The following is a 13,789-nucleotide window of genomic DNA, read 5'->3' as shown; positions in this document are numbered from 1 at the left end:
CTAAACCCAGGGTTGGGAGTTCAATCCTTGAGGGGGCCATTTAGGGATATGGGGCAAAAATTCAGGATTGGTCCTGCTTTGAGCAGGGGGTTGAACTAGATGACCTCCTGAGGTCCCTTCCAACCCTGATATTCTAGGATTCTTCCAAACAGTTGGATGAAAGCCTTTGCTGTCCCTAAGACAGAACTGAACTGACAACTAATACCCCAGTTAAAGTCCTATGGTAAAGCAGCAGATACTGAAATCATTTATTATTCTATCCACACTCCACCGCACCACATCATGGGATTGTCTGCATAACTGTCACAGGTATACTCTTATTGATATTTAGCAAATTAAGGACCAAGGTCTGGCAGAAGCAGAGAGTTTCCAGCTCATATCCTTTTTGAAAATTAAGCTACAAATTGAGGGTACTAACAAATTGTTACTACTACTTTACACCTTGATGACAAGAAGTCTGGACAGAATTTCAAGAGATTATGGTCTGAATGCATGTTTAGGGACAAGGGGTTTTGACATCAGTGAAGCAAGGGAAACAGTATAGCATTTTGTTTAATATCACCAACTTACAATTGGAGGCTGAGCACAGACTACGCCCCACCCTCCTGTCTTCTGAAACGCCAAAAAAAAAAAAGTTATATGAAGCACTCTCATATCCTCATTCTATAGTAAATATTTATATGGCTCCCATCAGCACCATATCTGAGCACCGAATAGTCTTTAATGTATTTGTCCTCACTACAGGTCCCCAAGTCCAAGTCAACTACTCTAACCACTGGACCATCCTACTTTTCCCCCCCTCATTTTTTAATAATTCACAAGCATTGGTGTGAGTTGTAATGCAGAACCACTTTTCTGTTTTGGATTTTTATTGAGCAGAGTTATCAGTAGGTGCTTCATGAAAGCACTCTGAGGATAGGACAAGAAGCAATGGGCTTAAATTGCAGCAAAGGAGGTTTAGGTTGGACATTAGGAAAAACTTCCTATCAGGTTGGTAAAGCACTGGAATAAATTGCCTAGGGAGGTTGTGGAATCTCCATCATTGGAGATTTTTTTAAGAGCAGGTTAGACAAACACCTGTCAGCAATGGTCTAGATAATACTTAGTCCTGCCATGAGTGCAGGGAACTGGATTAGATGACCTCTCAAGGTCCCTTCCCGTCCTATGATTCTATGAAAGCAATAGTAACCATTTCCAATGTGTGCTGGTTCTGGACCAATCCTTTCATTATACCCCTGAGGATTAGACTGATCCTCTATTAGCATGTAACTTCAGCAGAAGAAAACCTGAAACTAGGGTGACAGATAGCAAGTGTGAAAAATTAGGACACTTTTTTCAGGAGGGTGGGGGGAGCATATAGTTGTGTATATAAGACAAAAACCCTAATATAAGGGCATGTGATTAACCTACCTGAAGCACATATGATATTACTGCTCACAATTCAGGTGTCTCCTATGCCCAAACTACTATCCAATTAATGTTAACCTCTTTATTGCCTGAATTGTAATACTGTCCTCTTCTGATCTATTGACAGAGGAAAGGTCACCATCATACCTCTTCTGTCCAAATTTTCACTATTTCCCGGAAGTAGAACAAGTTTTGGTGATGATAGACTGATTTCTACCTCCTCCTCACCCTATCAGAAAAGCAACCCCTTGTCAGAACAAATTCAACATGTGCCTTTGGGTCAACAATGAAATAAGGAGTGACTCACTGAATACAAGTCAGTTTTTCCATCCCCTTGACTGTCCCTGGCAACACAGTTAACATGCCTATCTATTATCAAGACAGCAAAATGCCCCCCCCCCTGACTCTGGCTCCATCAGTGACCCCAGGACAGGTCCACAAGTGGAACACTTTCAGGGGGGCATTCCTCACACCCCCAGCCTAGCTCACCAGCAAACCAGCACTCTCAAATCAATATCAACTCATTTGTATTACAGTAGTACCCAAAGGCCCTACTATGCTGTGCATTATACATATGTTAAATGGGATAGATCAGCAATGTTGCTGAATCTATCACCTGGGATGACCAGCAACACACTACATCAAGCTCATCAATGAATACATTATTTCAGTTTTCCTCACTACAAGAAAATCTTTTAGGTACAACTCTATCAGATTGAAGAGAAAAGTTTGGCAAGAAGTTTTTTTAAGCAAGAGTTTTCTCCTGTATTAAATTAAAGAAGATGCCCCCAAAAGGGAAAAGAGACTCAAGTAGTTGTTCTGCTTATGAGTTTTATTTACACAGGATTGTTACTAGTGGTCTTAAATGAAGGCTAGATCCCTTCTATTTACAATTTTATATACATGTTTGTACTTGAAAAGTAAGAAAACTGTACAACAGAACTCAAAAACAAAAGACAAATAAATTGGATCCAATTAAAGTAGTGAATACACACAAGAAAAAATCTCAGACATTTTAACTTTAAATTGTATGTTATGAGTATTATATTTAAATGTAGTTTTAAACCAGATAGCGACATAAAAAGTTACACTACACTGTAATTCAAATCTTTAACCAGAACAAGTTATGCAGACTCTGCTTTTAACACTGGACAACTGAAAAAACCTCCCAAATTTAAAAATATGTAATGATAAATCTGACTTCATTTTCACAGAGGGACCAATTACAAAATCACAAGTAAGCAATGTATTTACATTAAATACTATCAAAAATGGACTCCGAAAGAGCAAGTGTTAGCTACTTAGAGTATTATCCGTTTTCAATTTCTAATCCCTAAGATCGAACATTGTGTTTTACATATTTTAGAAACTAGGAAATATCTGCTTGTGTGACATGTACCATATGATCTTAGATCTCACACAATTAAAAGAAAAAGCAAAGTATTGCTAAACAATATGCTTTTTGGATTTTTTAGTATTGCACACCATGAAAAAAAAGTTTCGAAAACTATTCCGTCTGCATTTTTTTTTCAGCATTTTTGTGTGGACTGAAATTTTTAGTATCAGTGCTCCTGAAAACATACAGAGACTTGTCAGAAGATTGTTTTTAGTGTTTACCATCAAGCATAAAAGAGTGAACCATTTCTTTTATTAGTAATGATTAAGCAAGATAAACTGTTGGTGGCAAACAGTTCACGGAATATCCATTTAATTTTCCTTTAAGAAAGCTGCACACCCAACACTTCAAAAAACAAATGATTGAAACCATCTGTTACCCATGCTAACTAGATTAAGAATTGTTGCACTGGTATACCTACCCATGCTAACATTATACCTTAATTTGCAGTGTATACACACCTTTATAATACACTACAAATAATGGGCCTGATATTGCCACCATTTAAGTCAACTGGACTTTTGCTACTGACTTCATTTGTAGCAGGATAGGGCACAATATTTCCACAGTTCCTGAGTTAAATTTGCCTAAACTGAAGAATGAAGCTACAATTTAAGTGAGCTAAATAAGACATACCCCAATACTTTATATTATCTGGTACAAACATACCGAAAAATTCATTTGGTCCACAATATTTCTTACTGGTTAATTGTGGTGGTAATTTTGTACCAGAGTGTTTGGTTCAGAAAGCAGTTCTTATTTAATATTTTCGTCACTCCCCAAAAAAAGTGCCTTTGTGGTATTTGTAAAAAAAAGTATGTCTAAATTTTTGTAAGTACCAACAAAAGTTATTACAAATATTTATTGCATTAAGCAGATTCTTTTTAAATATTAAATATGTATTACCCACTTCTCAGTTTCACAAGTTTTAGTATTTTGCTTTCTGTGAAAACAATTCTTCCCACAAAAAGCTATTTAATACTGGCAACAGGGTGAAGATTTCATCAATTTCTGCCACTGTACTCAGTCAAATACTGTCTCTCCTTGTGTTTCTTAAGCTTTTCTCTATAGTGGTTTTCACATAAAAATGATGTAATAAATCCTTTTTAATCAAGTGGTTTTCTACATCAATAGACCTTTACATTATGGAGATTAGCTTTTCAGTGCTGGGCTATGGTTCTTGTCCCCTTCTTTGTTGTCCTTCATTAGTGAGGCAAATACCTATAAATCAGTGTTAAAAAGGCAGGTTAAAATGATTTGCAGGTTTAAAAAAAATAAATGTTAATTAAATATTAAAATAGTTATAACATAGATTACCCTTATAAAGAGATCATAATACAGATGTTTTTCTCAACAAGGATTTACATTTATCATAAACCTGAGGATCCCTATGTTTCCCCTAATGTCTAATCTTTAGGTCAAGTGTTGCAACTGCCAACTCCACAAGAAGAGACTGACTGAAAGGGACTAGAAGCCAGATACCACTAATCCTTACTGGCCACAATCAAGGCACTTCCCTTTCCACTCCATCCTAGGGAGTACTCCCACACCTCCAGCTTCCTCCAGAAGCAAACAGAACTGAGCTCAGACATTTGACAGGCAAAGCACTACCAAGTAGCCCAGCCCACATGATGGCTTCACTTAAAGTACCTGTTCTTCACTGCTCAGTGTGCAAGAGAGCCTGATACAGCAAAAAATGTGTTTAGCTTCTCTTTCATCCCAACCTTGGGTTTTGTACTCTTGTAGTCTGGTATAGATTTCAGCAGCAATAGTGCAAATATTTGCTGAATATTGGATTTTAAATATTTTTCTAAAACTTCTGAAGAAAGAAATTCTGGGCAAATATAGAAAAATGTGACCAGCTCCTGAGCTGCTAAAGCCCACAAGAGATTCAAATGCCACAATTCAAAGCTGCACTATATAGAAGCAAGAAATATTGCTGAAAAAGTGCCCTACATAAATTTTAAATCCTACATCTTAGTCAATTTCCCAGTTAGGAGATATTTTATAGTAAGTAAGATTTAAGGTTTTACAATAAATATTTGTTTTCTGGCCTCTAACTATAGCATTTTCCCCACTGTTTCTGCACTGGAAAGATGGTCATATACAGGATCCTAAGGAGGCCTGAGCCAATTCATTTTAGGGCAACCATTTTATTATGGTTCCCTTCAAAGCTCCATGACCATGGAGCAGGCAAAAAAACATAACTTCTCGTAACTCTTGTTCTTCAAGATGTGTTGTTCATGTCCATTCCAAATTAGGTGTGTGCGCACCGCATGCACGGCAGCCAAAAAGGTTTTCCCCTAGCAGTATCCGTTGGGTCGGCTCAGGCAGACACCCTGGGGTCACGCCTTTATGGCGCTGGATATAGGACCCTGCCGACCTGCAACACCCTCAGTTTCTTCTTGCCAGCTGCTCTGACAGAAGAGTAGGAGGGTGGATATTGGAACAGACATGAACACCACATCTCGAAGAACAATTACGAGAAGGTAGGTAACCATCCCCCCGCCCCCCCCCGAGTGCTTGTTCATGTCAATTCCAATTAGGTGATTACCAAGTCCGAGTTTGGAGACGGGGTCAGAGCTCAGGGGCTCACTGACTGCAGCACGGCTCTACCAAAAGCTGCATCGTCTCTGGCCTGCTGGGCGATAGCATAATGTGAGGTAAAAGTGTGTATTGATGACCACGTTGCTGCTCTGCATATTTCCTGGATTGGAACATGCTCCAGGAATGCAGCTGACAAAGCCTGTGCCCTCACGGAGTTTGTTGCTGTAAGTGGAGGGGCAGGTATGTTCGCAAGGTCATAGCATGCCGGGATGCAGGACGTGATCCATGACTAAATTCTTTGGGAAGAGACTGGAAAGCCCTTCCATTCTGTACACTACTGCAATAAACAGCTGAATGGACTTCTGGAACAGTTTCATTTGCTCAATGAAAAAGCCAACGCCTGGCGAACGTCCGGCAAACGTCCGAGTGACATTTTTGCTCCTCACTGCTAGAGCGCAGCTTAGGGTAGAAAACTGGGAGAAAGATATCCTGATTGATGTGAAACTGGGAGACAACCTTACGAAGGAAAGCTGGATGCAGTCTGAACTGAACTTTATCCTTATAGAACACAGTGTAAGGGGGATCTGATGTTAAGGCCTTGAGCTCAGACACCTCGTGGCTGACGTGATTGCCACCAGAAACACCACCTTGTAGGAGAAGTACAGCAGAGAACATGTTGCCAGTGGTTTGAAAGATGGCCCCATTAGTCTGAAAAGGACCAGGTTGAGGTCCCATGCTGGGACTGGCTATCGGATGTGTGGGTATAGCCTGTCAAGGCCTTTCAGGAAACGACCGACCATGGGGTTGGCAAAGACTGACCACCTGTACCTGGATGGAAGGCAGAAATGGCAGCCAAGTGAACCTTTATTGACGACATGAACAACCTCTGCTGCTTGAAATGGAGAAGGTAGTCCAGTATGAGGGCTATAGACATGAGAGTTGGAAATGGACAGCGTTGTGCTGACCAGATTGAAAATCTCCTCCAGTTGGCCAGGTAGGTAGCCCCTGTGGAAGGTTTCCTACTGCCAAGGACGACTTGTCTGACCAGGTCCGAACAAGCGAGCTCTACTGGCAGGAGGTAACGCGACCTTCAATACGAAGGCTGAGCTCCCGTGGCCGTACGTGGGTCTCACAGCAGGCTCCTACAGTGCTGCCCTGGGCATGGGGGAATGTCGCTTCTCGGTCTTCTCTTCTTGTGGAGGACCAGAGAATGAGAAAGGTACCATCCACTGCCCTGTGCGGAGCTCCTATGAGGAAACGCCTGCCGGTGCCAAGAGTCTCTACTGGAGTCCTTTCTTGGCACCGACTCGTGTCCTGACTGTGCCAGGGCACCACACACCAGTGCTGAGGCGCGTGGCATCTGCTCCGCAAAGCCAGGGTCCAAATGCGGAAACAAAGCAGCCTCCATCAGCAGTACCTTGAGGCGCTGCTCCCTCTCTTTTTGGGTGCTTGGCTGAAAACCCTTGCAGATCTTGCAGTGCTCCTTGAGGTGGCCTTCCCCAAGACACTTCAGGCAAAAAGTGTGAGGGTCACTTCTTGGCACATGCTTGCCACAGTCTATGCAGGGTTTAAACCCCAGGGATTGAGGCATGCCCTAATACGAAGGAAAAAAGGAGGTGGGGGGGCAAAAGGTGCACCCCCAACTAAATCAGAACTATACACTACATACAAACTATTTACATGAAGAAGTCAAGAAACTAGGGGAGTTGCACTTACAGAGCAAGAGCCACGAGCATTCCGGCCAACCGTCACAGGTGGTAAGAAGGAACTGATGGGGTGGCAGGTCGGCAGGGTTCTATATCCCGCGCCATAAAGGTATGACCCCAAGGGGGCACCTGAGCCGACCCGACGGATACTGCTAGGGGAAAAACTTTCTGGCTGCCATGCATGCGGCGGCATACCTAATTGGAACTGACGTGAACAAGCACTTGAAGAACTTCCTTTCCTGCACTTATATACCAATGAAGGAAGTAGTAAGCAATCACCTCCACGAATGACAACAGATCTGCTCTTCAAATAGATAAGTAGGATGCACTTCACAGAAAGAGAGAGCAATCCAAACATATGCTTTTGATACAGTTTTGTTTGTTTGTTTTAAAAGTAGAATCAGACTTCCAGCAGAAAGTAGGCTCTATAATGGAGATACCCTACAGGTTCTGAATTTATACAGGCCACTGTCTATTTTGAGAAATGTGTATTAACAACTACTTCTGTTCACATTATTATTTTCACTCACCTGGGCCCATTTTTTGTTACTGTTCTGCATCTGAATAGCTGCAATGCAACTAAAAAGCTTTTCTGATGTGATGTCTTCAGGCAGTTTGGTTAGAAACTGCGCTATATGAATGAAGTCCATCTGTAGGAGGATATCTTCATATAATCGAAGGATTCCTAATCCCGTTCTAAACAAAAACTCTTCTCCATCTCTACAAAAGACATCCCAGACTCGACAGGCCAGATCAAGTGGTAGTGACTTGCTGTAGAGTGTGAAGATCCTATAATTGTATAAAAAGGTAACTGGTTAGTGCTATTGTTTTGCTTCAGAAACATGATCAGATTCCATACCCTTCCCTTCTCTAGGTTGCTGAAAGCTATCAAATGACAAATTAGCACTGACATGTTCAAGAGCTAAATGTTTTCTAGTTTTATTCTTTGTCAAATAGTTGCAATTTTAAAAGCTAGCAGAGTTTTAGATGGTCCCCTAGAATCTGAATTCCCAATCTGAGATTATCTGCTATTTCCTTCCCATGCTACATTTGAGTGCCGCCTTCTTTCCCTCCCGCACAGAGCAATTCAGATATTTCCCACCCACCACAATCCAAATGTTTCCAAAGAAACAGTGTGGAGTAGGGATATACAACACTCTGAACAGGGCTTTTTCCTTGAATTTTGTTTTGGTTTAGGCTTCAGTAGTATTTTTGTCCACTTGGTTGGAAAAGGCTTAAGGCAACATATGGGCATGTTCACAAAACAAATTTTAGGACATGTTCACAAAACAAATTTTAGTTGGTTAGTTTCTGAATGATTTCATTTTTTAGGGACAGACCAACATTTTGTTATTCTGGGAAATGATGGCATGAAATTTACTTGGGTGACAAGACATAAGACATTGGCAACATATACAATTCAGGACATACATTCGGGATCACTTCATTTCTAAATCCAGTCATTTCTGGGATGAAGTAAGACAGCTCTTCAATGCACACCACCTCACAAAACACTTTAGAGTCATAAAAGGAGAATATTGGAATCAATTAAAAACTTGAGGAAACTTGGTTAGGAGGAGAAAAATTTTTTTACATGTGTTTTGGACTGCCACCAATATAAACGCCTTTGAAGATGTGTGGAGGTAGCAACCTTTAATATTTTCTTTCCAATAAATTTTAATATATTTGATATAATAGCACTACCAACTGATGTCTCTCATAGTTACCAATCATGGATCAACTCAATTAAAAGTGTTTCTAAAATGTTAATCTGTTAAATGTATATATAAATATGTATTATGGTACTTTGCCCACATTTTTAGAGTACTAACTTGTTTCCATTCTTCCATTATCTTTTTCTCTCCTGATTTTTAGTGTATTCCTCCAACTTGAACATTAAATACTTTTACGTGTTTGTTATTTCTAAGTCTATCCTTTCACTTCTTCAATTCTTATTCTTTTATTCTGCCTCTACCTTAGTTTTCCCTTCAGACTGTCCTCTTACTCTTTTATTCAGTATCCCTTTACTGCTCCCTCTACCACTACAACTGGACCAAAATGTCACTCCAAGTGAGCTGTAGCTCACAAAAGCTTATGCTCAAATAAATTGGTTAGTCTCTAAGGTGCCACAAGTACTCCTTTTCTTTTTGCGAATACAGACTAATACGGTTGTTACTCTGAAACTCCCTTGAGCCTCCTCCTTCCTGACAAGGTTACAACTAAGCATCTCAACTATGTGGTATTGGAGCAAGATCAAATGGCCTTTTAAATTAATTGTATGTTATTTCTACTTCTAGTTCATAAATGTACACTGATGTTGGAACTAGGTGCTGCTGCCAGGGCTGCCATGGGATGTGCAGCCGTGCAAAGTAATTCTCTAGGAGTTCATGAGACCCACAAAGTTTGAAGATAGTTTTGGTCCCACACAAACTCTTGACGTATACTGTACTTCTGCTGGGGATGGGGGAGTGAAGCAAAATAGGGAAATCACAGGCAGTTGCTAAATCAGGTTTGCTGTGGCCATTAACTTACCAGTCTATCAAGTATATATCTGGAGTAAGACTATATGATTTGAAGTGAAGAAATAGTTTTGGGAGATTTTCTTCAAAGAATACTTCAAACGCTGCAAAATATTTCAGCATCTGTGGGGGGGGGGAAGTATCACAAAAATTGAAGATCTTCAAACCTTAAAACTTGTCTATAGTACAACAAAATTGTTTTTTTATTTCTCTCTAGAATGAATGTCTTTAGGTAATTAATCACACTAGCTTGATTGTCTAATTCTAACCATCATTAGAAATTGTTTGCTATCCAAACAAATGAAGGATTAAAAGGTTACTAATAGTAAGAATATGTTCTGAACGAAAGAACAAAATCAAGGTTTAATACTTTACAATCTGTTAGCATACCATGCTGTGATCCACACGAAAAAAGGCCAGCTGGCATGGCTTGTTTAGGAGATTTGCAAAGGCAATGAAAGCATCTGCCTCTTCCAGATTGAGAATGAGTACTGCGGCAATGAAGGACATCCCTTGTACCTTCAATGGGGAAGTGCAATTAGCACACAAAGAATAAATAGCACAGTATCTTAAATGTTTGTAAATGCAAATATTTATAATCTGCAATATGTCATTAACCAGTTAGACAAAATTTTGAGATGTATACAAAATAACATGGTTAAGTAAAGGCAAAATGTTAAAGCAGTAATTTACAAAATTCTTTACAACATGTAGCTAAAAACAGCGAAAACATGGCTCCAAGAAAATCATCTTTATTTTGCAGAAGCAAATTGGGGATGTTTGTCACTGAGCTTCCAGGAAGGCCTTGGGTGATCTAAAGGTGCTCTGGGATTTGGAATGCTCCCTCTCTGTAGGGAAGACAACAGACTGGATGCAGAGCTCATTAGCTCAGCAAAGACAGAGTTTGGCCCCAAATTCATTGTTAGGATATGGAAAAACTGCTACAGGGAAATAAATCACATGGAAAAGGGTACAGGCATAGCCAACTAGGTTGGAACAGAGACAACACTAGTTACACAGTTGACTCTACTGTAACATTCCTATTAGCCAATGCCATTTGTTCTCATGCCCCCAGCTCACACTCCCTAAGTGCATATATAAATAGTTAGCTACATTTAAATTTTACACCTCTGACTTCTCTGCTCCTAGATTTTCAGGTAGCAAAGTGCCTATCAATTTCTCCTACTGTTTCTACTTGCTGACATGTTTCACCTCCATCTTATCTAGACAACAGTGTTTGGGGACTTTTAAAAAGAGCATTGTAACAGCAACAATCTACTTTCTTTACAGAACTTCCTGACCTGTAATAACTGACCATAACATCAAGTAGTTTTTCAGAGACATATGCATCATATGCTCATAAAGATGGGAACTAGTTTTAAAACTGCTGGTAGCACAGCACAATAAAAGTTCAGAGAACTAGAAGCTTTGATATCTACACTATTAAAATATATCAATGTATAGAGCAAATACTTACATATCCCACATCAGGTCTGTAACACGTATATGCTCCTAAGACACTATGCAAGAGATCATGATATGGACCTCCCTTGGGGAGAGAAAAAAATGTGAATACTTTTGTAAAGCTTTCCTCAATGTAGGTAACTAAACCAATCAAATCAATTATTATTTTAAGATTCAAAGGTGAGACCCTAAATTATTATGCTATTCGTAACTACTGAATCCCCAACTTCACCATACACATTAATTTTGCTTCAGGATCTACAATTTTAAAAAGCAATTCTTAATATGGTGTTACTCTCAAGAATACCACCACTGCTACATACAAAACATATATGGTGTCTTGCGTTCAAGGGCTACAAAATCTCATCTCAACTTCTTTCATGTTTTTTGAATGGACACATACAGTGCAAATATACTTCATTCAAATGACACCACAAGCTCTTCCACTCTTGACATACAGTACATAATGTGAATTCACAAAGTTATGGCCTCGTCATGAAACAGATTTTAAAACCTCTCACCTTCTGAAAAATATAGAAGGACGGAAATGTGCGGGATATATCCAGCTTAATTAGTTCCAGGCTGGCCTCACGGTCAGCAACAGACACACCTGCATCTGCAAGTAAACAAAAAAAGCCACTCATGAAAGTGGATAAAATATGCTGTTCTATAGACATTTCTTTAGGAGTCAATATGAAGTCACACATGCATATGCAAAAGGAACTTCAGGAAATTGTCAGTGTTTAAAACAGGAGAAAAAAATGTTAATTCTTGTTCTCTGAATGTACTTCCTCCACAAAGCCATATTGTAAGAGTTGCATACCTAGGAACATACTGAGAGAAGTTTTTTGAAAGAGAGGCTATTTAGCTTACAATAACTGGAGTTCTTTTAGATGCCTTTCTCCACATGGATCTCACTGTAAGTGTATGTGCACCCTACGCATGGAAACCTAGAATATTTTAGCTTGCAATGTCTGTTAGAAGCTGCATACCCCTCCTTGCATACCCTAACTCCCCCCACCTCCAAGACAGGAACCCCTCTAAGGCATGCTACAGACGTTTCTTGAGCCCTTGTAGAGAGCAACCTAACTGTAGAGCAGAGGTAAGCAACGTTTCAGAAGTGGTGTGCCGAGTCTTCATTTATTCACTCTAATTTAAGGTTTTGCGTGCCAGTAATACTTTTTAAAGTTTTTAGAAGGTCTCTTTCTATAAGTCTTTAAGATATAACTAAACCATTCTTGTATGTAAAGTAAATAAGATTTTTAAAATAAGAAGCTTCATTAAAAACTAAATTAAAATGCAGAGCCCACTGGACCAGTGGTCAGGACCCGGGCAGTGAGTGCGCCACTGAAAATCAGCTAGCGTGCCACCTTTGGCATGTGTGCCATAGGTTGTCTACCCCTACTGTAGAGGGATGGAAATGCTTATTCATAGCATACAAGATCTTAATACCATCAGTTCCATTAAAATCAGGCTCATGTAATACCCAATTGGTGCTTCAGGCTGAGGAAGCTCTTTGGCATCCTAATCCTTCCCTGCCACAAGTCTTTGAGATCACTGCCTTACTTCTGTGTCCAGAAACTATATAAGTATCAGATCAGTGAAAAATCAGGCTTTTCTTGTTTCTCCAATTTCCCAGCAAAAAAAAAAAAAAAAAAAAAATAGGTTTCTGCCCACTGATACCTGGAACATTCCCTGATTTTTTTAAATTGATCAGGTCAGCATAAGAAAATAAGACTCATTACACTAAGTTCTTGCTGCCTCGATCCCCTCCTGCTCCTCCCTGTCCCTGACCTCCCCACCACCCAATTTGCAACCTCCATGTTGTATTATGCCCCTAAACTGCCAACTCCTGTTGAAAATCAGTTCTAGAAACACATGGCTAGAGTCACACAACTCCTATAGTGAGGCTCTGGAGGCAATGTCATGAAGGAGAACCAGAATTAAAAACAGCCACTTTACTAATCCAGAATTGTCCCTCTAGTAATTCAAGAATTGCCAACTAGCTTTTTCAATTGGTTAGCAGCAACCACTAAGAACTGTTTGACATCAAGATACCACATGGCAATCTGCTTAAAGACAGGTTTCAGGAACTGCACTGTCGTGAAAACTGGAGTATATTAGTTTTAAATAAATTAAGTAGAATGGAAAATTAATATTAATTTCTGTAACTCATTTCAAGTTGGCTCTTAACAGTGGTGTTTTTCTTTTTTAAATCTTCCTGGACTACAAAAAAAGTCACTTCGTGAAATTTCATTTTCTCTTATTAAATGTGTATAAAATTCAGAGTAAGTAAAAACTTAAGTTTCCATTAATAAATGCTCATCAGTAAAATAAATACTGTCGTAGGCGGTAGCCATACCTGCCAACATTTAAAAGCTAGAAAGTTATTTGAGGAGAAAAATAGAGAAAACCTGAAAATACATGAGATTAGAAAAGCTTTTGGAAAGATGTTAAAAAGAAGATTAATATTTTGCTAAAAGAATTAAGGCCAATCTAAATACATAAAGTAAAATCTCTGGTATTTTCTGGACTTCTCTACACAATCAACTAACAGATCTTCCTGCTCTTGAAAATGGGGAGGGGGGGGAGAAAAGAGGGGGAGAAACATACTTCAAGTCCATTTGGTTTGGACTTCCCTTGTACATTTATAAGAAAAGCAACATAAATACAATATAAATACGTTAAACCGGAGCTAGAACCCCATTTTTCCTTTTTAAGGGTGTCAAGAAAAAGCAACTGAACATTCT

The 13,789-nt window shown here is 39.5% G+C and overlaps 1 protein-coding gene across 3 annotated transcripts in view; it reads right to left on the bottom strand.

Annotated features, from left to right (window-relative positions):
- Nucleotides 1-2,233: 2,233 nt before the first annotated feature.
- TBC1D12 (TBC1 domain family member 12) overlaps nucleotides 2,234-13,789 on the bottom strand; it is a 93,211-nt gene continuing 81,655 nt past the window's right edge. For all 3 annotated transcript variants that reach the window (XM_073353843.1, XM_073353844.1, XM_073353845.1), the window contains 6 exons: nucleotides 11,561-11,655; nucleotides 11,053-11,124; nucleotides 9,966-10,094; nucleotides 9,589-9,698; nucleotides 7,587-7,845; nucleotides 2,234-4,024 (listed from right to left, as the gene is read on the bottom strand). In XM_073353843.1, coding sequence (XP_073209944.1) covers nucleotides 3,956-4,024; nucleotides 7,587-7,845; nucleotides 9,589-9,698; nucleotides 9,966-10,094; nucleotides 11,053-11,124; nucleotides 11,561-11,655 — 734 coding nt within the window. In that variant the 3' untranslated portion in view covers nucleotides 2,234-3,955. The remainder of the gene's footprint in view (nucleotides 4,025-7,586; nucleotides 7,846-9,588; nucleotides 9,699-9,965; nucleotides 10,095-11,052; nucleotides 11,125-11,560; nucleotides 11,656-13,789) is intronic.

This window comes from Lepidochelys kempii, chromosome 7 (assembly GCF_965140265.1).
Source record: "Lepidochelys kempii isolate rLepKem1 chromosome 7, rLepKem1.hap2, whole genome shotgun sequence".
Classification (NCBI taxonomy): Eukaryota; Metazoa; Chordata; order Testudines; family Cheloniidae; genus Lepidochelys; species Lepidochelys kempii.
The sequence above is the reverse complement of the archived record's forward strand: the minus strand, read 5'-3'. Positions and strand labels throughout refer to the sequence as shown.